Below are 26,565 nucleotides of genomic sequence, written 5' to 3' on the forward strand. Positions count from 1 at the left end.
ATCAGGGATCAAATTGCCAACATCCGTTGGATCATCAAAAAAGCAAGAGAATTCCAGAAAAACATCTACTTATGCTTTATTGTGGAGAAGGCAATGGCACCCCACTCCAGTACTCTTGCCTGGAAAATCCTATGGACAGAGGAGCCTGGAAGGCTGCAGTCCATGGGGTCGCTGAGGGTTGAACATGACTGAGTGGCTTCACTTTCACTTTTCACTTTCATGCATTGGAGAAGGAAGTGGCAACCCACTCCAGTGTTCTTGCCTGGAGAATCCCAGGGACAGCGGAGCCTGGTGGGCTGCCGTCTATGGGGTTGCAGAGTCAAACATGACTGAAGTGACTTAGCATGCTTTATTGACTATGCCAAAGCCTTTGACTGTGTGGATTACAACAAACTATGGGAAATACTTAAAGAGATGGGAATAGCAGACCACCTTACCTGCCTCCTGAGAAATCTGTATGGAGGTCAAGAAGGAACAGTTAGAACTGGACATGGAACAAGAGGCTGGTTCCAAATTGGGAAAGGAGTATGTCAAGACTATATATTGTCACCCTGCTTATTTAACTTATATGCAGAGTACATCATGTGAAATGCCGGTCTAGATAAAGCACAGGCTGGAATCAAGATTGCTGGGGGAAATAGCAATAACCTCAGATATGCAGATAACTCCACCCTTATAGCAGAAAGTGAAGAGGAACTAAAGAGCCTCTTGATGAACGTGAAAGAGAAGAGTGAAAAAGTTGGCTTAAAACTCAACATTCAGAAAACTAAGATCATGGCATATGGTCCCATCACTTCATGGCAAATAGATGGAGAAACAATGGAAACAGAAACTTTATTTTTTTGGGCTCCAAAATCACTGCAGATGGTGATTGCAGCCATGAAATTAAAAGATGCTTTCTCCTTGGAAGAAAAGCTATGACCAACCTAGACAGCCTATTAAAAAGCAGAGACATTGCTTTGCCAACTAAGGTCCGTCTAGTCAAGGCTATGGTTTTTCCACTAGTCATGTATGGATGTGACAGTTGGACTATAAAGAGAGCTGAGCGCCGAAGAATTGATGCTTTTGAACTGTGGTGTTGGAGAAGGCCCTTGAGAGTCCCTTGGACTGCAAGGAGATCCAAACAGTCCATCCTAAAAGGAAATCAGTCCTGAATATTTATTGGAAGGACTGATGCTGAAGCTGAAACTCCAATCCTTTGGCCACTTGATGTGAAGAACTGACTCACTGGAAAAGACCCTGATGCTGGGAAAGACTGAAGGCAGGAGGAGAAGGGGATGACAGAGGATGAGATGGTTCGATGGCATCACCGACTTGATGGACATGAGTTTGAGTAAGCCCCGGGAGCTGGTGATGGACAGAGAAGCCTGGCGTGCTGCAGTCCATGGGGTAGACTACACTTCCCATGTCGCTCTGCATGCACCCTGAGATCTCGCGAGAACTCTGGGCTGTCACCCACTTGACCGGGCGGTTTTACCGTGGGCCGCTGGGAGGTGTAGTTTTGGGCTGGGAGCCACGCTCCCTGGCGCTCTGGCTCGGGTGGCGGAGAGACTACAAGTCCCAGGGGGCACAACGCGACCGCCTGGAGGGCGGGGGGTACGAAAGAGGAACTCGAAGGGCGCGGGGGTGAGTGAGGGGCCGGCGGGGGGGCGGTGCGGGCGCGCGGGGGCGGGCCAGGGGCTGGGGCGGCCCTCAGGGTGAGGTCCCCCGGCAAGGCTGCAGTGGCGGGGTGGGGCGGTGGCGCGGGGTCCGGCCACTTTGCTTCTCCGCGTTCCGCGTCCCGGTCACCGGCTCCGGACGCCTCCGCCGCGCGGGAGGGCCAGCGAGCGGGTTTATCGCCCTAGAGTGTCCACTGTGGCTCAGCAGGGTCTGTGTGCGTTGTCATCAGGACGATTTAATTGACGCTTAGTTTCCGTTTATTTGATACCGGGGTTCGGACGCGCGTCTCACAGCGTTTCAAGGCGCAGCGTTCGGGGTAACGCGCTCCTCGGAGGTTCCCGAGCGCCCAGGTGGCCCTTTTGTCCTGTTCCGGGGTCCCTGTGCCTGCGGGGGTAGAGCTGGGTCCCGTCCTTCTCCGCTCCTCCCAGCACCCCCACAGCAGTCTGTGTTAGCCGGAATCTGAACCGCCACAGTGATCTCACCAGCTCCTCGGAGGAAATAAAACCTGGGTTTTCCGGAAAGTTTCTCCTGGCACATGCGCGCCCCACCCCGCCCCGGGCGCTCCTCCCAAAGGCGGAGCGGCCGCGCCTCGAAGGGTCACCGGCACCCCGAGGGCGCTGCCGCCTCTCCTGTATTGCCCAGTTCCGCGAGGTAAGCTGTGATTTTACCGGTAATTCACCTGAAGAACGCCCTCTGGTCACCGCATCACTGAGAATTCTGCGTCCCCAAGACCAAGGACCTCTTCCAGCGAGTCTCCAGGGGTCCTCCGGCAGCACCCTCTCGGCGCTGCTGAGGCCACAGAGCGTGTGAGCAGCCTGGAGTGTTTTCTGTACAGCTGTCAGATCGATAACTGCGCTGATGATCCTCCATGAGCGCGGGGGGATTTTCGGAATGGGCAGCATGTGAACGAGGAGTCTGTGTTCTCATTCTGTCCCGAGAGCCAAGTTCCGCCTCGGCGCTCTTTGCTTGCTGAGACGCTGATGAGCGGTGGCCTCGCTGAGGAGCTGGAGATCCAGTGGGAGAAGCAAAAGCAAAGATCAGCAACGTGAACTTTGAAGCGGTTGGCCCCCTGCCCCTCTCCGTTCTCCAGCCACAGCTGCGGGGAAGGTTGGCGAAGCGTGCATTCCCACCGTGATCTCCCGGGCAGGGCCTCCTGTTGGAAAGGCGTTCGTGAGGTTTTCTGGCCAGCACCCAACCCCAGTTGATTGTTGTTGTTTTTCCGTAGCTCAGTAATAGCCGACTGTTTGTAATCCCATGAACTGCAGCACACCAGACTTCTCTGTCCATCACTGTCTCCCTGAGTTTGCTCAAACACGTTTCCATTAAGTCAGTGATGCCATCCAACCATCTCATCCTCTGTTGCCCCCTTCTCTTGCCCTCAGCTTTTCCCAGCATCAGGAAATTGATGGGCCAGAATAATTCCCCCCTGGATACCTGAAGTGTTGCTGCTGCTGCTAAGTCGCTTCAGTTGTGTCCGACTCTGTGCGACCCCATAGACGGCAGCCCACCAGGCTTCCCCTTCCCTGGGATTCTCCAGGCAAGAACACTGGAGTGGGTTGTGTTACTTGTTCAGAAATCACAGTGACTTCTTCCTTGAAACCAATTCCTCTAAGGAAAAATGAGTTGTGAAAGAAAACATGGTACAATTTAAATTCTCACCAAATTTTTAATTACCTTGAATAAGTTTTTGTACCCAATTCCTTAGCTTTTTGGCTAAGATTTTCAAAATTGAAAATGAATTGCAATCATTCAGTGCATGATTAAGTATAATTCACATAAGTGAGGTGCATAGATTCAGTTTGACCAATTTTGACAAATGTATACAGCTGTGTAGCTGGCACATCGTGGTGATAGAGGGCACTTCTGTCATCCCTAAAGCTTCCCTCGTGTTGTGTCCTCTGGATCGGCGGGTGGAAGCCCTGATCCCCATGTGTTGGTGTCTACAGCTGGGCCCTTGGAGGTGCTCAGGGTAAGGTGGGGCCCACGAGGGTATCAATACACTAGCAACAGGAGGAACACAGTTGCTCGCACACCAAGGAAGGGCCTGGAGGATCTTGAGAAGGAAGCCTTCTGCAGTCCAGAAAGGGCCTCACCAGACCCAGATCTGCCAGCACCCAGATCTTGGGCCTCCCAGACCCAGTTCTGTGAGGAGCAGCACCTTGTCTACGCTGCCCTGGGCTGACTGAGACTTCCTAAGCCTTCCCAGACCCACTTCCCAGAAGCAGGCACAGTTCTGACTTCTGCCACATTCCTTTGTGGTGCCATGTTAGACCTTATGGTCTGTGGAGCAGCCTTGGTTGTCCTCAGCATGATACCTGTCCCTGGAGGGCACTTGGGTGGGTTCCTGGCATTGCCTTGGGTGACAGAATTGTGCACATTCTTCCATGTCTGTTCTGTGGGCATGAGACTGCTGTGTGGGCCTGGTGGGCAGAGGTGTTTGCTTGTGTCTTCCATTTGCATGTGCTTGAACATTGATGCTGGACCTGTTGCACCCACTCAAGGCATCTAAGCAGGTCCTTTAGGTCTCTGGATATAAGCCGAGACAGGTGTGTGTGTGTGTGTGTATATACATATGCTCAGTCATGTCTCCAACTCTTTATGATCTCATGGACTGTAGCCTGCCAGGCTCCTCCATCCATGGGATTTTCCAGGCAAGAGTACTGGAGTGGGGTGCCATTGCCTTCTCTGGGGAAGCCCTGGCTCAGTCGATAAAGAATCTGTCTATAATGCAGGAGACTGGGGTTTAATACAGATAGATATTACTGTCCATTGTTTGAACTTGCCTATTCACATTATTGTGTCTTTCTAAAATTAACTTAAAATCTTTTGGAGTAGTTTTAGATTTACAGAAAAGTTGCAAACCGAGGCACATTTATGAAAGCTAAAACACGATAGTGCTCCATTACTGTTCTCGGCCCTCCAGGCTTTGGGTCACATGCTGCCCCAGGGTCCTCTTTCTGCCCTGGACCCCATGACAGCTATGAGGAGGACTCCTCAGGTGTTTGTAGCATGTCCCTGATTTGGGGTTTGTCTGCTGTGTTTTCTTCTGGTTGGATAGGGGTTGTGGGTTTTTGGAAAGAGGACCCCAGAAGTGAGGTGGCCCTCTTGTCACATTACATCAGGGCAGCTGACGTTTGCACGACATCATGGGGCTGTTGGCCTGGTCACCTGGCTCAGGTGGTGTCTTGCCAAGGAGAGTTGCTCCTTGTCCTGTTCTCCAGTCTCTTTGGCAGCCGTGCAGGGAGAGGCAGCCCACCCTACTGGGGGTGGGAGCTAAGCTCAGGGAAGACCCACCGTGTGGTCTGGAATTCCATGAGGAGGATGGACTTGTGGGTGTGTGTCTGCACTCTGGAGGGGACCCAGCTCTGTGCTGTTTGTCTGGCTGCTCACCTGTTCCAGCCTTGACCACCAGGACGTCATCAACCCCTAGCTGCTGCTTTTAAGAACTTCCCTTTCTCACACTGCCAGCCACTCCAGCTTCTCTCCCTCTTGTAGTGTCCTGCCACAGTTCTCCAGGGAGCGCTAGTTCATTTCATTGGAGAGTGGGATTTAGAGACCAGGAACCAGGCAGTGGGTGTGGGCATTGTTGCTGGGGTCATTGCTTGTAGTCCTCTTAGCAGATAGGTAAGTATATACCTGTTCACCTGTGTGTCTGTAACCTGTAATCTGTAACAAAAGTGCTTATGTGTAACCTTCTCACCACCATTGCCATCATTTTCTTATTTGTCCCACCCCAATGTATTTAGAAAGCAGTTTCAGAATTGTTCACCGATACACCTCTCCACCTTGAGAAACAAAATTATCAACTTGAGTACAATGTTTTATATTCTGTTTCTTCTTATCACTGGTCTTAACACTTTCCAAAGAGTATTTTCCAAACACTCTCATCCTGTCCCCTCCTGTGTGTTAGTGTCATACGTTGTGATGCAGTTAGATTCGGTGGCCACAGTCTGCTTTCCGTCCTGACATCCCTGATGGGTGTTGTTGATTTTTTTGTGTATATTAAAGTATACTCTATGATATAACTTTCTGTGGGTTTTGGCAAATGCATAGAGTGTATATCCACCATAACAGTGTATTTTACTGAGTGCAAGTGTTTAATATTGTTGAAGTTCATTTTATCAGTTTTTCTTTTTTGGTTCATGCTTTCGGTGTTCTATTTGAAAGTCTTTGCCTAACCAAAAATCAAAGGCTTCCTAGGTGGTGCTCATAGTAAAGAACTTGCCTGCCGATATAGGTAGACAGAAGAGACGTGGGTGCGATCCCTGGGTCAGGAAGATCCCCTGGAGGAGAGCATGGCAACCCACTCTAGTATTCTTGCCTGGAGAATCCCATGGACAGAGCAGCCTGGCAGGCTGTAGTCTATAGGGTCACACAGAGTCAGACACAGCTGAAGCGACTGAGCATGTACGCACACAACCGAAAGTCACAAAGATAATCTGTAATTTCTTGTAGAAAGTTAATAGATTCAGTTTTGTGTTTAGGTCTGTGTTGTTCAGTTGCTCAGTTGTGTCCGACTCTTTGTGACTGCAAAAACCAGTTTGGACCGAAGGCCAAAAACCAGGCCTTCCTGTCCTTCACCATCTCCCAGAGCTTGCTCAAACTATGTTCATTGAGTCGGTGATGCCATCCAACCATCTCATCCTCTGTGGTCCCCTTCTCCTCCTGCCTTCAATCTTTCCCAGCATCAGGGTCTCTTCCAGTGAGTTGGCTCTTCACATCAGGTGGTCTGTGAGCCGTCTCTAATTAATTTTTTGTATGCTGTGAGCCTAGTTTCACCTTTTTTGACTGCGGTAGGTTTTCGTTTGGAGGCAGGCTTTCCTAGTTGTGGCAAGCAGGATGCGCGAGCTTCTCACTGCAGTGGCGGAGCACAGGCTCTAGGGGCTGCAAGCTTCAGTAGTGGCTTGTGGGCTCTAGAGTGCACGCTCCATAGTGTGATAATGGGACCAGAGATTGAACCTGTGTCTTCAGCACTGGCAGGCGGATTTTTAACTACAGGACCACCAAGGAAGTCCTAGGTTCACTTTTTATTCCATGTGAGTAACCAGCTGTCCAGCATCATTTGTTGAAAAAATTTTCCTTTCCCCATTGAATTGCTTTGGCACCTTGTCACAAATCATTTGATTGTTTTTGTGAGGGTCAGTTTCTGTTACACTAATCTCTGTTCATCAGTCCACACTGTCTTGTGACAGTTCCTCGAAAAAAGCCTGCTGTAATTTTGCTTGGGATTATATAAAATATTGGATCAATTTGGGGAGAATTAATCTTAATAATATTGAGTCTTCCAGTTCATTTACATGGATTAATGGAGATATCACACATATATATGTGTGTGTGTTTGTGCCTATATATGTACATATGTATATACACCATTATAGTATATCTTTCCATTACTTGGATCTTGAACTTCTCTCAGCAGTATTTTGTAGTTTTCTGTGTACAGCTCTTACACATTTTTAAATTAAATTTATTCCCACCAATAGATTGTTTTTGGATGCTATTGTGAATGATATTAATATTTATTAAGTTTCATTTTCCAGTCACTTGTTGCCAGTGTATAGAAATAACAATTGATTTTGCATTTTCACTTTATATTCTTGGAACATTGCTGAATTCACCTACAAATCATAGCAGGTTTTTAAAATTTCCTAGGATTTCACAGAGGCAGGATCACTCCTGTTTCTAATCCTTGTGGCTTCTGCTTTGTTTTCTGTTGTTACTGCTCTGGCTTGAGCCACAGGGCAGTGTTGACAAGACCTGCAGAGGCTGAGTGTCCTCGGCCTCGTCTCCGTCAGCCTGTCATGAGCTGTGGGTTGTTTGGGGATGGATTTCTTCATGCTGAGGGTATCTCCTTCTGTTTTCAGTTTATTGAGTGTTACTATGAATGGGCCTGAAATTTTGTCAAATGCTTGTTTTGCATCTGCTAAAATGGTTATATTTAGTAGAACCCCTTTATTCTGTTAAAGTGGTTGATTGCTGGTTTTGATGTAAAGTCAATCTTATGTTCCTGGAAGAAACTTGTTCGGTCGTGTTTTGCCACCTTTCATTATTTGCTGACTGCAGGCATGCAGTTTGCTAATGTTTTGTTAAGAGTTTGGGGATCTGTGTTCATGAGGGATGTTAGTCTGCTTTTTTTCCCCTTGTGATGTTTTTGTCTTTTTTCTGTCTGGTTTTGCTGGTCTGGGTCTGAGTCCTGCTTGCTGGGCTTATAACCGAGTTGGGACAGATGCCTTCCCCTCTGCTTTCTGAAGGGCTTTGTGTTGTATAGGCATTAATTCTTCCTTAATTATTTGATAGACTTCACCATTGAAGCCATCTGGGTTCATTGCTTTTTTTGTGGGAAGTTTTAATGTTATTAATTCAGTTTCTCTTTTTAAAAAACATATTTATTTTTGGCTGTGCTCGGTCTTTGTTGCTGCTCATGGGCTTTCTCTAGTTGTGGCAAGCGGTGGCTACTGTGTCGCTGCAGAGCAAGGGCTTCTCGGTGTGGTGGCTTCTCCTGTTGGAGAGCATGGGCTCTAGGCGTGCAGGCCCAGTCGTTGCGGTGCACGGGCTCAATTGCTCCGCGGCATGTGGACTCTTCCCAGACAGAGATTGGACCGGTGTTCCTTGCATTGCACGGTGAGTTCTTAACCACTGGACCACCATAAAAGCTCCCAATTTCTTTAATGTATATAAGAGATTGTTCAGGTTTTCTTCTTCATCTGTCTCATTTTTGTTAATTTGTGTATTTAAATAAATTTGCTCATGTCCTCTAGGTTGTTGAATATATTGGCTTTAAATTGTTTATAATATTGACTGATGGTCCCATCAGGTTTGTAGTATTTGTAGTGATGCCTGTCTGCTTTTTAATTTCTATGTAGATAATTCACATTGATTTTTTTTATTATTCTTGCTAGAGGTTTATCAATTTCATTAATCTTTTCAAAGAACCAACTTTTGACTTGGCTTATTTTCTCTAACTTTTGTTCATTTTTCGTTTCATTCATTTCTACTCTTGTTATTTCCCTTCATCTGCCTTATATGGTTTAATTCAGTCTTCTTTTTCTGTCTTCTTAGATGGAAGCATAGATCGATGATTTTACACTTGTCTTTTCTTATACAGGCATTAAAAACCACAAATTTCTTTCTAAGCACTGCTTAGTTCCCTACACAAAATCTGATAGATTGCACTTTATCTTTTTGTTAAAAATACTTGAAATTTTCTTGTGTTTGATCCATGAGTGATTTAGAAGTCTATTGTTTCATTTACAAATATTTGGAGATTTTCTGAGTATCTTTAGTTATTGATTTATAGTTACACTTAGAAAATATATTCTGTATGATTTTTACCCTTTGAGTTTGTTGACACTTGTCTTATGGTCTAGCATATGGTCTGTTAGTGAATATTTTGTTTCCACTTAAGAATGTGTATTATACTTTTGTTGAGTGTCATATTCTATACTTGTGAGTTAAGTTGAATCAGTTGATATATCCTTTTTCTCTTTTTCTCTGTCTGCTCATCCAATCAGTTATTGAAAGAGGGATATTAAAGTTTCCGATCACAGTTGTGGATCTTTTTCCTTTTAGTTCTGTCAACTTCATGTATTTGGAAGGTTTTATTGAGTGCATACAAATCAGTACAAGAAGATTCATTTATCTTCTTGATGAATTTACTGTTATTGTTGTGAAAGGTCCCTCTCTTCTCTAAGACAGTTATCTTCTTGAAGTCTGCTTTGTCTCGTATCAGTATATCAGCATGAGTGTTTTATGCTCAGTAATTGTATAGGCTATCTTTTCCATCTTGTGCTTTCAATATTCTGTGTCTTTATGTTTCAAGCTTGTTTCTTTTTTTAAAATATTTGCTTCTTTTTCAATTTTATTTATTTTTAAATGAAACAAAGATGAATAGTTTTAATGATAAAAAGTACACTTCACAAAGAAGATAGACATCATAAAACCATTTGACATGTAACAACAAAGGAACAAAGATACATAAAGCAAAAATCAGAAGAAATATAAGGGAAAAAAATATAATCATAGTGAGACATATTAACATTTCTCTGAGAATCTTTTATCAAGTGCAGAAAAAAGAATAGGAGCATCTTGAATGATGTCATTAATAATTTAAATATAGATTTCTACTTACATTAATTTATATTAATCTTATATCCTACATAAAATATTTAAAATTTTGTATATCATACGTTATTAGATGTCCATAGGACATTTAGAAAAACTGGCAAAAAGATAAACATTACTAAATTTCAAAATGTAGAATTCTTTTTTTGTGTGATTCAGTTATACATAAACTTATATTATTTTTTATATTTTCTATTGTAGGTTATTACAAGATATTGACAATAATTCCTCATGCTGTACAGCAAACCTTTGTTGCTTGTCACATATCTATTTTTAAAATTAGAAACCTAGCAATCTATTCATACTAAGTTAAGTGGAATGAAACTGTCATAATTATTTTTAGTTAGGCTAAAATTCATAAGTTTTCTAGAATATGTATATTATGCATATTATTTATATATATCTATACAAGAGTCAAACTTGTTTCTTATAAAGCACAGATCATTTGGTCTTGCTTTTTTATTCAATCTGACAATCTCTATTTAAAAAAATAACTTAAATAACTATCATTTGTGAGGCACTTTATATGTATTATGTATTTTCATTTTTTCTAGATATTTTATTGCAGTAAAATATACATAATATGAAATTTACCATTTTAAAGTCTGTAGCCTATAATGTTAAGAATTTTTATGATATTGTACAACACTTACCACCATCTGCCTCTAGAACTTTCCATCTTCCCAAAGTGAAACTCTATCCCCATTGAACACTAACTCCCATCCCTCTTGCCCAGCCCCTGGCACCCACCCTCCTACTTTTTGTCTCTATGGATTTGATGACCCTGGTGACCTCATATAAGTGGAATCATACATTATTTGTCCTCTCGTGACTGGCTTATTTCACTTTTTATTATGTCACCCATGTTACAGCATGTATCAGAATTTCCTCCTGTATAAGGCTGAATAATATTCCATTGAATGGATGGCCCACATTTTGTTTATTCATTCATTGAAGGATATCTGGGTTGTTTCTACCCTTTTTGTGTATGTGTGGCTATTGTGAATAATGCTGCTGTGGACACCAGTGTAAGACCCGGTTTTTTATTTTTTTGAGTGTATAATCACAAGTGTAATTGCTGGATCATATGGTAATTCTGTGTTTTATTTGAGAAACTGCCCTGCCCTTTTCTACAGCAGCTGCACCACTTAACATTTCCCCCAGCAACAGAAAAGGTGGTGGAAATTCCTCCACATTCGTTTTTTCTGGGTTTTTTTGATAGCAGCCATCCTCATGGTTGTGGAGTAGTATATTTGCTGCATTTCCCTAGGGGTTAGTAGTGTTAATCTCTACTTTTTGATGGGGTATTTAGTCCATTTACAGTTAGTATGATTATTAGAGTGTTTGGGTTTAAGTCTACCACCTTCATGTTTGATTTCCGTTTTTCCATCTGTTTCTCTATTCCTCCTTTCCTGGAATCCAAGTTTTTAAAAATTTTGTTTGATCTTTATTGACTTTTTAGTTCTGCCCTTTTATGTTACTTTTTTAGGGGTTCCTGTAGACATTTATTTTGTCATGGTTTACCTTAAAAATTAATCCTATCCTTCACAAACAATGGGAGATCTGTATACAGAGGGTCCCAGTGACCACCTTCTACTTCTTGTACTCTTGGAGGCATGTTTTACTTCTTGTGTTAGAAAATCCTACAATACAATTTTTATCTTTAGCTAATATTCTTTAAAAATAGAGGTGTATTATATTTAATTTTTAAAGTCTCAGATGCCTTTGTTTACTACATTGAGAATTTCTGAGTCCAGTGGCTAAGACTGTGCTCCCCCTGCCGAGGGCCTGGGATCGATCCCTGGTCAGGGAATTAAAATTCTACAAGTCTCTCTGTGCAGCCAAAATAAAAAAGGGAGAATTTCTGTAGAACTGCACCATACTTGACCAGACATGCTGAATGTATTAGTTGAACGTTGTAAAACAAGCAGTGCCCACTGGCTTCAGGAGAAACCTTTGGACCCCAAGTCAGTGTGGTGAGTAGATAGAGGCTCTGGCACCAGGCCTGGCTGGTCCTCACCCTGCCATGTATTCGCCATGTGGTCTTGTGCAAGCCCGTTTTCCCCTCTTTAAAAGGAGTCTATTGTAGGCATTGTTGGAAGGGTCAAATGGGTCGATATGAGTGAAGAACTCAGAGTGGTGCTTGGCACACAGCAGGTACTGTATGGTTGCTGTTCTTGCTGTGGTTACACACATCCCTTGGAGATCCAGGATCTGCAGCAAAAAGAGACTGTGACAAACCTCTAAGTTGTGAAAATACATATCATAGGAGAATAAACCTCAGATGATTAATTTGATCATCCTTCGGGGAATGTTTTAGAGATGAAAGGGGCTACTAAAGTAATGTTCAGTGTAACTTATTAGTTTAAATTAATCTTTTTGCAACTGGATTCACGCTCTTAAACGAGAATAGTGTTTGGGCGTCCATCCCCTGTTTGTTTCCCTGGGGCTGACTCCTGCCCAGTGGAGACAAGACCATCGTGGCCCGGCAGTTCTCTCCATGTGCCCTGCTGCTGACCAGGGGCAGCAGGTTGGAAACAGCCTCTGTGCCCACCGTTGGGTTTTTGAATTAAAAAACCATGCAGTGCAGTTAGTTGTTCCCATGGTAGAAGAATTAGTTTCAACAAAGCGACTCTCCCTCATGTGGCAGTTATCAACCAAGAACAAGCTATGGGGAGCAGCTGCCTGAGGACACCTGAGAAGGGACACGGCAGGCAGGCTCTGAGGGCAGCTTAAACTTAGAGGAAGTGGCAGGCCCAGAGTGTGTTTCCTGTTTGTACGTCTTAACTTTGAGGGCAGTGCAGTTGCAGCGGTGGTGTGGGGTGGTTAGAACTCTGGTGGAAAGACCGCACTCTTACTTGTTAGACAGGGGGAAGAGCTGGGCAGATGCAGCTGCTTCAGAGTAAGAGAATTCCAGAAAAAGGAATTCTGCAAATAAATTCTGCTCCGATTTCTGCCTAAGCCCTGAACCAGGCACACACAGGGCAGGTGGGAAGCCACCTCAACCAAGAGTGAGGCCACTGCTTATCACAACATTGATGGTGATGGTTTCCTTTTTGAATCTAGTGAAATTAATTACCTACTAAATCATAACCATAAACTCTCTTCCCTTGCTTCCCTTGTAGCTCTGTAAAGAATCAGCCTGCACTGCAGTAGATCCAGGCTTGATTCCTGGGTCGGGAAGATCCCCTGGAGAAGGAAATGGCAACCCACTCCAGTATTCTTGCCTGGAGAATCCTATGAACAGAGGAGCCTGGCAGGGTACAGTCCATGGGGTCGCAAGAGTCAGACACAACTTAGCGACTAAACCACTACCACCAAATCATAAACCATTCCTCTCTCCAGAGGAATATAATTGAATTCAGAGTCTCTGCAACATAACAGATTGCAGAGTCTTTGCAATCCAAAGTTACTCCACATACAAAGAGCTGGGGTGCTGTGAACCATCCTCAAGGGAAAATACAGTCAACAGACTGTCATCATGTAATGACTCAGGTGTTGGGTGATCAGACAAGCACTTCAGAGCCAATGGAGTAACTGTGTTCAGTGACGTAAAGGAAAAGACACTCCTAGTGAACAAAAACATAGGCAATCTCAGCAGAGGGATAGAAGATGTTTTTTAAAACCAGCCAAATGGAAATTTAGAATTGAAAAATATAATACTTGAAATAAAACATTCAATGAATGGGCATAATAGACTGGAAAGGACAAGAAGTAGTCAGATGGGGGAAAGCAAGAGGAGCCTTAGGGACTCAGAGGGCAGTGACAAGTGTGAAATGCACAGTGACTGTGGAGCCCAGAGGGGAGGTGAGAGGCATGGTGGGGCAGGAGAAGTGCTTGATGAACAGACTCTCCCGATTAAAGAAGCTCAGGGAGTCTCAGACTGGGTGAATATGACTACAGCCACACCTGGGCACATCATTTTTAAGTTACTGAACACTTTAAGATTCACTTTAAAAATCTTGAAAGCAGCCAGAGAAAAACAACAGATTACACACACACAGTGCTGCAAACACTGGGAACTTATCATCATAAGGCCAGTGGAGTGCTGGAAGAAAGATAGTCAGCCTCCCAGCCGCATATGCTAAATACAGATATTTTCAGAAAAAGGAAAGCTGATAGAATTTGTTGCCATTATCTGTATATTGTCAGAAATGCTAAAGGAAGTTTTTCCTGGCTGAAGGTAAATGATATGAGAGTGAAACTCAGATCTTTATGCGAGTAAATACCTGGGGGAACATCTTCTTTAAAGTATGTATTTAGGGACTTCCCTGGCAGTCCAGTGATTAAGATTCCACACTGCGTATGTAGGGAGCACTAGCTCAATGCCAGATCGGATATCTAAGATCCTGCATGCCGCATGACTCAACCCCCCCCCAAAAAAGTGCAATATGTATTTAAAGAAAAAAACCAGAACGTGTCTTGAGTTTGTAATGCATGCAGGTGAAATACGCATGATGGCCATCACATGAAGCCACGGGTGAGGGGTCCACGGACCTGCAGGTTCTGCCTTGGCGTATCGTGCTGCAGTGTTCTAAGCAGGCTGTGAAATGGGGTCAGAGCAACAACCATGAAATAATGCAGAGAACCATAACTAAAGAAGATAAATTGAAAGGGAACTTTAAAAAAATCCAAATAATATGAAAGAAAGCAGGAAAGAGAGAAGTAAAACACTGGAGAGATGAGCAGAAAACAAAACAGTAGCCTTAAACCCAGCCGTAGTGTCATTGTACATTTGCCGAAGCCCAGCATCAAAAGTGACCCTGTTGTAAACATGGACTTGAGGCAAGAGTGATGTGCCCATGTAGGTTCATCAGAGTACTTCCCTGGGGCAGGATGTTAATAGTGGAAGAGGCTCTGCTTATGTGGGGGCAGCAGATGTATGAAACTCTCTTACTTCCTGCTTAGTTTAGCGATGAGCCCAAAACTGTTCTTAAAAAAATAATCTTTTATGTATTAAGACAAAGGAACAAGTAGAAAACAAATAATAAAATGGTAGACCTGAGTCTAACGACAGTGATATTTACATTAAATATTAATGGACTAAACTTTCCAGTTAAAAGTTAGAAATGATAAAATGGGTAATAAGCAAGATCCTATGACATGCTGTCTATGAGAGATTCACTTTAAACATAAAAATCACAAGCTGCAAATTAGTGGATGCAAAATGTGTATGTATACAAATAGCACAAGAAGGCTGGAGTGGCTGTACTAATATCAGGTAAAGTAGGTTCAAGATAAGGAGTATTACCAAAGAGAACCGGAAATTCTAGTAATAAAGAGGTGGTTTCATCAGAAAAACATATCAGTTACAAATGCACCCAATAAAGGGAATAATAAGCAATTCCACAATCATAGGCAATTTTAACATCTTTCTCTCACCAGTTGTTAGAACAAAAGACCTAAAGAAATCAGTGAAGACATAGAGGGTCTGAACAGTGCTCCTGGAATCTTGACCTGAGTGGTGTTTATAGAGCCACACCCATCAGAAGCAGAACACAGATTCCTTCAAGTGCATGTTCTCTAGCATAGACCAAATGCTGTGCCCTGAAACAAGCTTCCAGGAAAAGTAGAGAAGTAAAAGCTGCATTTATTTGCATAGGACATGATTATTTATATAGAAGATGCTAAGAAATCTGAAAAAGTCCTTAGGATGGAAAAAAGCAAGAACCATTAGAGAAAAAATGGATGCAGTTAATTTTATGAAAATGAAACATTTGTTCTTCTAAAGAGACCCATAAGAAAATGAAAAGACAAGTCACAGAATGGGAGAAATGTCTGCAGTACACATACCCGGCAAAGGACGTGTGAAGAGCTAGCACATAATAATAGAAAGACAACTCAGCCGGACACGGTGGCCCAGAGAAGTGAACAGACTCATCACAAGAGATGTAAGGTGTGTGAGCGGCCCACAAGCAGGACAGAGGTGCTGACCGTATCTAGTTACAGAAACACAGATGGGAACAGAGAACCACCGCCCACCTGCCAGTGAGTGATCACGACCTGGTGTGGCCAGAGCAGGTGAGGTGCTCAGAGCTGCAGGGGCTGCATGTGGAGCCATGGCCGGAGAACAGCTGGGCATTAGCTTCCCAGAGTTACCTTGACCCAGTGCTTCCAGATGTTGACCCAAGAAAGAAGGCAAGTGACCGTGCAGGAACAGGCCCAAGAATGTCTCCGGCAGCGTTAGCCAAAATGCGGAAACAGCCATGTGGCAATTGGCAGGCAGTGGGCAGGGGAAGCGTCCTTACAGTGGATGCCACTGAGTCACAAGAGGGCAAAGTACAGAGGAATTCAAAGATCCCCATGGCCATGCTGATGGGCAGGAGCCCAACCCAAGGTGCGTGGATGGTGTGGTCTTTTCCCCTGAAATTCCAGGAGACACAGTCCACATGTAGTGGTGGGGTCTGAGGAGGGGCAGTGTGGTGTGCACACTATCAGTGGTGTCTGTTAAGCAGATGGAGGTGTCGGCTGAGCTGATTCCTGAATCAAAGTTGTCAGCGTGTGACACCAGTAGTTGCCACCGAGGGGACTTCACATCCCAGAAAGGGGCTGGTGCCCCAAGGAAGAGCTGGTGTTTTTAATGAGGGTACTTGACTCCAGACTGGGGGAGCGCCATCTGCTCCATCAGCCTGGACTGAACCCAGCACAGAGCAAGCAACAGGACAGACCTGGGACCCCTGGGCCCTGGGCCAGTGGACGGAGCCGCTCGTCATCCCCCAGGCCCAAGCGCGCTCTTTGGGACACACCCTCCCTTGAACCTGAGCTCGTCTTCCTCATGCACAGCTTCCTCCTACAGCTGTTTTTATTAAGAGAGAAGTCTTTTTAGAAGTGACTTTTGCGTGTTTGGGACAGATTATAATTGTGGTTCCCACCTTGCAGAAATTGATTAAAAATCCAACTAACGTTTACTTCCAGGGTCGTGCAGGCTAGTGTGTTTCCCTGGTTACTCTAGAGATGTGGCAGCATGAGCACTAAATCACCTGGGCTGTCTCATTTCGAGTGGTTTCTGTGTTAGGAAGTTTACTTGAGGCCAGTGATCCTATTTCGTCTGTTTGCTCTCTGGACCCACTGCCCATCAGAAGCTCTTGCCCTGGACTCCCTGTGCCGTCGCCCAGCTGGAGGTTGCTCACACGCCCTTCTGTGATGACAGCAGGTGGGCAGCTCATGTTCCTCTGACCGGCCTGGCCCTTCAGAGGCACACCCACCGCCAGACAGTTCTATCTCTGGGTGAAAACGCTGGAAATTGAATTCGGGTCTTACGAGGACAGGATGAAGTGGTGGGTAGAATGGCCAGCTCCCCTGACCCCTCCACTCAGGTTCAGCCTCCCTTCTGGGAAGACCCAGTGCATGGGCGGTGGAAAGCCAGTGGGAGGGAGTGAGTCTGTCGGATCCTGATTCGGGCGGGCTGAGCCCTAGGGGCTCCTGAAGGGAAGTCTGATTGGACCCTGAGCCCCAAGGCCAAGGCCCAGACATGTTTGGCTGTGCTTGACCAGCAGCAGGGCCTCACCTGTCCACCTGGATTTGCAGGCTGGGCTCCAGGGTTGTGACACTCTGGAGCTAGCAACCAACCCCCTGACTGCTGATCAAGGGTGGCAAGGGCCTGAATGTCTGCAGCCCACGTCCAAGAGGGCCAGGTAAGTGTCCTCTGCCCCAGCCCACCTCCCTCAACCATGCCCTGCGCTGGCAGGTGGCACCTGTGGCCACACAGCACCCCTCTCTCTCACAGAGCCTGCACTCCGGGACATGGCACTCCGGCGTGCCGTCTTCCTGGCTGGCCTCCTGGTGGAAGTTGCTAGCAGAGCCTCAGGAACTGCGGTAAGCACCTGTCATGTGGCCAGTGGGCCCTTCACCAGAGGGTCTTGCCCTTCCACCTGTGGGCGCCACCCTTGTCCCAGCCCCAGAGACACTGACTGTACACCCTGTAGGGTTGGGGCCTGTGACTCTGGGTGGGCAGCTGACGCATGGGCCTACCCATGGCCCCTGCTCCTCTCTGCCTGCTAGACCCTCCTTTCCCTCTGCCCAGCTGGACCTCTTCTTGGAGCTGAAATGGGGTCTCCACACAGCTGCCCACTGGCACTGGCCAGAGCTAGTGGGATGGACAGAGATGCCTGCTCCAGGCTCAACTTGGCCAGTTGACAACTACCAAGTCAGTGACAGGTGTGCTGAGTGGTGGTTCCTGGAGGTGCCTGGCCACGTCTACACACACCCGGCTGCCCGTCTCCAGGATGGTGGGCCTTCCAGCTGCTCTGCCTCAGCTGGGTTGGGTGAGACAGGACAGCTGAGCCTCCCTTCTCAGGCTTGGCCTGGCCCCCATGGCACCCTCCATTTCTTGGCCACCCGTTGGCGCTCCTTGCCAGTCCTGGGCCGGGTCTTGGGAAACCTGGGTAAACACGGAGCAGAGCTGCCTGGAACACCCTCTCGAGGCACCTCTAACCGTCTGGTCTGTGAATGAAGCACCCGCACCACCCACTCCTGCATGTGGGCCTGGCCAGCGTGTTTGCCCTGAAGTGCTGCCTGGGGCAAACTTTTCCTCTGTGGGGGCCAAGCTGGAACCCCCCCAGGGGGTGTCTGTAGGATTGCAGGAGCATCACTGAGGTGTCCAGGACTGTGAGTTGTTTGGTCGGGAGCGAGGGGCAGACACGTCATGAGAGCCACCCAGGCCTCTCAGCAGGGAGGCCACGGGAGCCTGGGTTTATCTTCCTGAGTCACCACAGTCCAGAAACACATGTGCTTGCTTTCTTAGCAGACTCGTTTTTTGATTTTCAAAGCCACCAGCTGCAAGTGTCGACTAATAACTTCATGTTTGAAATGCCTGCCCTGTGCCTGCCTGTAGCTCACAAGGCGAGAGGTAGCAGCTCTGCCCCCGATCCCAGAGATCCCTGAGAAAGAGTGGCGTGGAGGCCCCGAGGGAGGGCGACATGGAGGGCTCGAGGCAGGGCAGCGGGCAGCGGAGGAGAGGTCCATCCCTGCCCACTAGGCTGCTCCAGCGCCCCCCGACAGGCTCTCTGGGTCAGCCCGAGGGAGTCTCCTTCCTGCTGTTGGGAGTCTGGGTGCTGGGGAGAGTGCCCCAGCAGGTCCCAACCAGACACCTCAGTTGTTGATTCAATCTCCAAATGCTTGCCAGACAGCAAGTACTGTCCTAGGGAGAGTCTGTGCGGTGTGATCGTGTGTCCTGACCTCGCTCTAGGTCAGAAGGTGCAGTCCCCAGATGCTGACTACAGGAGGCTGGGCCCTGGGTGTAGGGGTGAGCTCTCTGGGAGCCCCTGTGGATACCACCCTGGGCCTGGCCCACACATGCCACCTGGCCACAGAAACTCATCACTGTCTCCCCTCTAGGGTCAGCAGCCTGAGTGCTGTGTGGATGCGGGAGACATCAACGCCACCTGCCCAGGCACTAGCCTGTGTGGCCCAGGTGAGCTTTGGTGTGAACCAGCCTAGACAGCCTGGGGAAGGAGGGGCTGGGGTGTGGGCAGAGGCAGCAGGGTTGATGGGGCCTCATCTTGAGAGTTGGGGCAGAACCCCAGGAGGACACAGTGGCCTCGTCCTGGGAGGTAGGGGCAGGCAAGACTGCCTGTTCCCCGCAGCGAGTTTCAGCTGGGTTGAGACAAGCTGACGTAAGATAGGAGCAGCAAAGTACACAAATGTGTGAAGTTTTACACACATTTTGACTCAGGAGGAAATGAAGCCCCAAACAAGTGGCAGAACCTCAGTGCTAACACATCAGATTGAATGAGGAGGTGATTGTGGGCAAGGGACTGAGACACGGGCAGCTGAAGGGGATCGAGGGGGATGGTGACAAGGCCCCTGAGTCCCGTCTCCTCGTGGTTGGGGGAAAGGGGCAGCTCTCATGGGGTTTGTTTCCTACTTCTGGAAAGAAAAGGAAGGTCAGAGCACCCTTCTGGCATCTGCTGTTTTTCATTGCCTCACCTCAAAACAGTCTCTGTCCTGAAGTGGTGACATATTCTGGTTTCCTTGAGTCCCCGCTTGAACCTTTACCTTCAGATAGTGTCACAAACTGAAAGCCAAGTTGGTAGCCATGGAGAGATTTGGGTTAGAAGTTGTGCGACAGGAGGTCAGCAAAAGGGAAAGAAAGCAGATGGAACCAGGCAATCACCGGCTCCCACGCTGCGCTGACCATCAGCCCTGGGGCAGGCCATCCCATAGACCACATCAGAAAGAGAGTTGCGGGTGGGCTCCATCCACAGTGAGGCCTCTGCATGTGGGCAGCAGGTGGGGGCAGCATGGTAATCCTTGATACAGCCCGATTTTCTCTGGAACTTTCCAGAAGGCCCGCATGGCAGCAGGTTGCCATGACCTGTTGAGTTGACTGCCAACTAGGTGAAGGTCACATCCGTTTGCAGGGCTTTGGGAAAAGGCAGTTTTGGTTCTTGGTGATTCCAAGTCAGCAGGTGGGTGAGAGGCAGAAACGTTAGTTTGGAGAGTCAGAGCCAGACTCGGGGAACCGGGAATTTCAGGATCCAGGCCAGTTTATGGGGGCTGGACCTCAAGGTCGAAGAGCAGGACTGGAGTCTGCTGTCCATCAGCCAGACCAGTCTGCTACTGAAAGATCACTTCTCTCTACAGCTACCCCTTTCCACCAGAGGAAATCACAGTGACACAAACTGTCTTTAAAATAAGTCTATCCTCTTTAAATTGGGCCTGATTAAGAAGTTTAGCCAAAGCAGCGATTGACCACATAGGCTCTTCTGAAGTCTACTTTGCTGGCCTCTTCACAGAGACTCTCAGATGGGACTTCTGAAGGCCTCTCGAATCCAGGAAGCCTAGCCAAGGACTCACCTCCAGACCTCACCTTAGTATCTTTAGGTTGGGGTGAATTCCCTCTTCCTGAGGCCCCATGTGCCAAGGTTCCTGGCCTTTCTGGGCGGTGACCTTCCTTACTCACTGGGAAAGGTGGAGAGCCAGTGAGCCAGGCCCTGGGCCCTTTTCCAGGTGCTATAATGCTCCATAAAGTCAACCTTTGTTCCTTAAGTCTGGTCGCTAGTCCTGCCCTGCACACACAGCCCAGGGCCTCCTCGTGGTCAGCCACCCTGGCAGTTTTGCCAAGGAGCCCAGTTACCTTAGGGCTGGCCAAGGGAGCCCTCGAGAGTATTGCTGCCTTGGTGACAGGTCTGTGCCCAGGACCCCACATTCCTGGGCCTCCTTGAGATGCCTCCCTGAGGTCTGCCCTTCCCAAGAAATGCCAAGTGAAGGAAAAAGAGTCCACCTGCTTCAGAAGAGAAGCCTGGTTCTTACAAGAAATGAAGGCCTATTCCTAATACTTGTAGATTCCATTCCTGTAGAAGCCGTTTCCGAGATGTCCAGTAAGGGGCCCATGGGGATCCCCAGGCAAGAAAAGGCAGGCTGTGGTTCCTGTGGAGGGGCTTCTTTTTCTGAAGTCCATCCAAACTTCCAGAATGGGTGAACTAGTGTTCTGGAATAAACGTAGTTTTACAAATGCAAAGCATAGCACTCCCTGAAGGCAGCCAGCTGGCATGGCTGTGCTTCGAGCTGCATCCTCTGTCCCCTGGCACAGGCTGCTACGGGCGCCCGGCCGAGGATGGGAGCGTCAGCTGCATCCAGTGCAGGAACGGAACCCACAACAGCTCCGAGTGCAGAGGCCGTATGTCCTTCCGCCCCTCCTCCCCACCCCATCCTCTGGCCTGCTTCTCACCAGGGGCCCACACCTCCGAGTTCTGGAGGAAAGGGTGGGGATCCAGGTTGTTGTCCCCCATCCTGGGCCACTGTCCCCCCGTGGGCACCCCAGGAGTCCCCTCCCTTAGTCCTTATGTCCCTCGGAGCAGCTGTGGGGCAGGGGCCGCTCTGACTCCACAGCCACCTCCGTTTCTCATTTCCGGGCCACAGTTGCATTTGGGCTGCATCTCTGGCTCCCTGGGGGTCCTCCAGCAGCACTGACCGCTGTGCTCCCCCACAGTTGCCGGCCGAGGTGCACAGTTCCCTGTGAACAAGAGCGCAGGGATGCCTGGGCGGCAGAATGTCGGTAAGTTTCTCAGCTCATACCAGTTCTGGGGAGATGCAGGGCACCATCAGAGCCGTTTCCAGTGCAGACCCAGTCACCCATGCTGGCCTCGGCAGGGCCATGTCTACAGTCAAGGGCAGATTCCACCCCAGCCAAGAGCTCTGCACAGGACCCCGCTCTGCTCACAGAGCAGAGCCCATGGTCTGGAGGCTTTATCAGCTTTGAAGTCAGGGTCTGGGGTTGATTCAAAAGGGTGGGTGTGGCTGGGGTCACTTGGCATGGGCCCCCGCATGCCTCTGAACAGGCCGCATGTCTTAACCTTTTGCCTTGCTCATAGCCACCACCCCGCCCAAGCCCCTCAGTCCCTGGGAGCCCAAGACGTATGGTTCTCCACAATGGGAGGACATCCTGAGAAACCCCAGCCCTGTCCCTGGGGGCTCCTCTAGGACGTAGGTCTCTGAAGAGACTCAGACACTGTAGGCAGAGAGAAGGGCCCACTACGCCATCTGGTCCTCAAGGCAGACACAGGAGCCACCTGGGCACTCTGGGCCCCAGCCGACTCCTGCTGCCAAGCGTCCAATCGTACCTGACACACCTGCGGAGCCACAGAGTGGCCAGGCCACGAGGGTGTGGTACTCAGGCCACCCGAGGCCACTGCAGTCAGGGAGCAGGACTTGTCCTGGGCCTGAGGTTGATTCAAGAGGATAAGTGAGGCCACCTCCTCTTCTCAGGTGTTGGGGTCATGATGGGGGTTATGATCGTCCAGACCCTGGTCCTTTAGCAGAGGACATGTTGACCTGGACCAATGGTTCAGGCCTTCCCTGTAAGTCTCAGAACTGGAAGCAAGTAGCCTTGTGCTGCTGTGGGCTGAACAACAATGTTAGGGCAGTTGGGCACAGACAGCGCCCGCCTCTTGTGATATGGGGCTGGGCCCTGCAGCAGAGGGTGGTAGGTAAGGCCCATGCAGTCCAGTGTTGAGCCCATTTCCTTTGTGGCAAATCTAGGCCAGTTTAGCTGGAAGTCGTCCCTCCTGAGGCTCCAGTGTGGCTGTAGCTGGCCTCCTGTCTACATGGCAGGGTCAGAAGGGTGCTTGCCACAGGCTTCTGAACGCAGAGTACCCCTGCTCGGCATCAGTGTGCTGGCTGTCCTGATCCTGTGGAGGTGGAGATGGCTGGTGTCCTGGTGCTGGGAAAGCCACCCAGGTGACAGCCAACAGGCTGCAGTGAGGCGAGCCAGGGTACATCCTTGTGCCAGAGCTGTGGGGCCCTGAGTGGGTGCCAAGTGATGAGGAGGAGATGGGGAGCTTGGGCTGGGGACACTGGACCTCTCGACAGCCCACCCCCTGAGAACTCCCCAGCTGACGCCTGGGGAGTCAGCTGAGTGCAGGGGAGGCCCACACCTCTGCATGCAGGACCCTCGGCCCTGCGGGAACCCAGGTGTGCACACAACCAGCCCTCACCTTGCTTGCAGGGGCCCCTCAGGTGGCCGCCTCCCTCTTCCTGGGGACATTTCTCATCAGCTCGGGCCTCATCCTCTCTGTGGCTGCATTCTTCTACCTCAAGCGAGCCAGCAAGCTGCCCAAGGTCTTCTATGGAAGAAACAGAGGTACCCCCTCCTGCCAGGGGTCCCAGGGGAACAGCATGGGGCAGGGCCAAGATGCTGGTGTCTGGGGGCAAAGCTCCATCTCAGGCAGCCTGGAGGGGACTGAGTTGTCACATGGCTCTTGTGTCAGGATGGGGGGGCACGTCCTAGGAATGCTCTGTGTGGATGTCATGGGGTCTCAGTGTGAAGGGTGACAGTGGCAGACACTCTGCAGACTGGCTTGTCTGCTCCATGGCAGGATGCTGGGGAGGGAAGGGGGCAGCTTGATTCAAGGTGATGAGGGAACACCATCCCAAGTTCAGGGGCAGGCTGAGGGCACCCACAGGCACAGGAGTGGGGACTGGAGTGAGCCTGGATCCAGGGACCCTCTGCAGGCTTGTGGATCCCCAGGCGGAGGGATACATGGACACCTGCCTAGGCTGAGAGGACCCCTGTCCAGGCTGATGACCCCTCAATACCTGTTTAGGCTGAGGGGACCCTTCCTAAGCTGAGGTTCCCCCAGGCTATGCCCTCCCAGGCTGAGGGACCCCCACAGGCTGAGGGCTCCCAAAGCTGAGGCTCCCTTAGGCTACGCACCACCCCCCCACCCCAGGCTGAGGCAGCTCTGTGGCCTCCAGGTGACACCTGTGCTCTCCCTGCAGCTCCCGCCCTGCAGCCTGGCGAAGCCGTAAGTACCCAGTGGGCAGGCGGAGGCCCTGTGTCTGTACATGTCCGTCTGGGCTGGTGGTCGTCCTGCCCACAGTTTTCACTGTGCCTTTTCCTCTTTTCAAGGCCGTGATGATTCCCCCACCTCAGTCCTCAGGTACGTCAGCTCCTCCTACCCCGCATCCTATTGGGTGCCTTGTCTCTGGTGAGAATTTCCCTTTTATTCCTCAGATGCTCAATGTGTCAAGGATTCCCAACATGGATCCAGAGTCACCTCTGCCACCCTCTGCCCTTCTCCAGGACCCAGCTCTGCCCGAGCCAGGAGCTGGTGGCTCTCACCAGCTCTCCCATAGCCCCTCCAGAGTGACGGGCACTTTAGTTTGACTGTGTCAGCTGTGTCACGGTTGATGCCGTGAGTAGAGAGGTCGCAGCCACAAGCCACAGAGCAGGCGTCAGCCTCTTCCTCCCCAGACTGTTCCTGCCACCATGCAGAGATCTGGAGTAGGGACAGGTGGGGACGTCCTCCTTTGGGGGACAGAGAAGCTACTCTGTCAAGGCTAGATCTGCTGTCTGGTGAAACACACACCTCATTTCTCCTGAGCGGAGCCGTGTCCAAGCACAGGTGCCTGCGTTGTCTCCCGTGATGGCCATAACAAAGTCTGCAAATCGGGGCTTGAGAGGACAGAAGTGTCTTCTCTCACAGTCCTGGAGGCCGGAAGTCAGAAGTCCAGGTGTGGGCACAGCCGTTCCTTCCAGAGGCCCGGGGGTGGATCCCTCCTGCCTCTTCTGGCCTCTGGGATTGCAGGTGTCCCTGGGCTCGTGGCCCTCTGGCCACTGCCCACCTTCCACTGGCTTCTCCCCTCTGGGTTTCCCGCTCTCTGCCTCCCTATCATGAGGACACTGGTCGCTGGATTTAGGGCCCATCAGATAATCACATCTGCCAAGACCATTTCTCCAAGTGAGGTCACATTCCCAGCTTCTGGGCCTTAGGATGGGTACACTGCAGGGGGCCACCGTCTACCCTATAGCATATCATAACCTGTACCTTTGTGTTTCAGGAGAGCCAGACCCTTGCCCTGGCCAAGGGGCTCCAGGTTTCCAGGAGTTGGAGCTCAGTGGGCTTCCTCTCCCATTCCCCTGTGGCTGCCCACCCCCACTCCCATGAGCCCCAGGGAAGCCCACTCCCCTCCTGCCACGTCAGGCCCTGCTCTGACCCCACCTGTCTCTGACTCTATTTCAGTGAGGAAGCCGCGCTACGTCCGGCGTGAGCGGCCCTTGGACAGAGATGTAGGCCCCACCACTGTCTCCTCTGTGGAGGCCCGAGTGAGCAACGTCTGACCCTGAGGTCCACCCGCAACTCCACATACTGCAGAAGAGGGGCCCCCATGCACAAAGGCTGGGCGCTCCCCAGCGAGGCCTTGGGATGGGCTCAGACATGGCCCTGGCTTGGCTCGTCTGATTCCAGCCACATATGCAGGGGGAGCCGCCCACCTGCAGGCCTTCCTCACCGCACATGGCACTCAGTATGACCAACCCGGGGCATCACTCCAGCCTCTGCCCTTGAGCCCAGGTGGGGAGCCAGGCACATGGGGTCTGGGCCCCACGGGAGAGACAGCCTGCAGGACTCCAGATGCTCCTCTGCCCTGGAGTCCATGGTGAGCAGATTTCTTGCATCCTCTCTGAGAGCAGTGAGGCCCAGGCCTTTGAGGTTCCAGCTGCGTCCACATGGAGGTGGTACAGGCCTGGGGACCGCCCACCCACCCCAGGCTCAGGCACCACAGGCTGTGCTGCCTTGCTGCCCAGTCCCAGGAGCTGCAGGACCGAGCTGCTTGGCTTCCTGCTGACTCCTTTCTGTGTTTAAGCAGAAACGCATTTTGTACAGAAGTCCAAGAGGCATGCTGCCCTCATCTGAGCCCTGCCTGGGCCCCAGGCGCTACAGGTCCTCATCTACCTGGGGATGGAAACTGGCCTGAAACTGCTGGAGGTGAAAGTCCCCCAGGGACGTGTCCACCCAGGGCCACATTTACCTGTGACTGCTGCCTGGAAGCCTGGACTAGCTCATCACGCCAGCCTCCCAAGGACCTCACTGGCTGGCAGTCCTGTCTGGCTGCCCCCACCCTGAGGCACCAGCCAAGGTTCCCATGGAGACAGGAGTGTTGGGGCACCCGCTGCACGCGGGTGGAGTGTGGCCTGGCCTCCCCAGAATCTCTATTGGGACTGCTGTCTCCTCCTTCAGGATCTGGTCCCAGTCCGTGCCGCCCGAGGCAGGGCCTGTGTGGCCAGCCTCCCAACTTCTGCACCGTGATTCCCACTGGAGCCTTTGCAGTTTCTGGACGTGAGCTTGGTCACCAGGACATGAACGGATGACTGGCTGGTGGCCATGAGCGGCAGCCACCTGAAATTAGCGTCAATAAACAACTCAGGCCTTTCTTACTGCCCCAGGGTTCCCTATTCCTCAGCAAGGAGGAAGCCTCTCACGGGAGATGGGGAGCCCCTGATGAGGACCCAGACCCCCACCCTGCAGGCAGCCCCCAGCTCTGCGGATGTTAGCCATGGGCGAA

General features: G+C 49.8%; 1 protein-coding gene across 2 annotated transcripts; it reads left to right on the forward strand.

The window, feature by feature from the left end:
• Window positions 1-1,611: 1,611 nt before the first annotated feature.
• C14H1orf159 (chromosome 14 C1orf159 homolog) lies at window positions 1,612-26,412 on the forward strand. Of its 2 annotated transcripts, XM_068986078.1 has the most exons (11): window positions 1,612-1,626; window positions 16,860-16,933; window positions 17,308-17,414; window positions 17,507-17,595; window positions 19,117-19,192; window positions 21,314-21,400; window positions 21,713-21,778; window positions 23,228-23,362; window positions 24,001-24,026; window positions 24,131-24,161; window positions 25,245-26,412. In XM_068986078.1, exons 4-11 carry the CDS (start codon window positions 17,524-17,526, stop codon window positions 25,340-25,342), a joined length of 591 nt encoding a protein of 196 aa, XP_068842179.1. In that variant the 5' UTR covers window positions 1,612-1,626; window positions 16,860-16,933; window positions 17,308-17,414; window positions 17,507-17,523; the 3' UTR covers window positions 25,343-26,412. The 2 variants fall into 2 exon arrangements, with proteins under 2 accessions (XP_068842179.1, XP_068842178.1); XM_068986077.1 differs by lacking the exon at window positions 1,612-1,626 and having other exon boundaries at window positions 14,873-17,057.
• The last annotated feature ends 153 nt before the right edge of the window (window positions 26,413-26,565 follow it).

The sequence above is a fragment of the Capricornis sumatraensis genome, chromosome 14, assembly GCF_032405125.1.
Source record: "Capricornis sumatraensis isolate serow.1 chromosome 14, serow.2, whole genome shotgun sequence".
Lineage (NCBI taxonomy): Eukaryota > Metazoa > Chordata > Mammalia > Artiodactyla > Bovidae > Capricornis > Capricornis sumatraensis.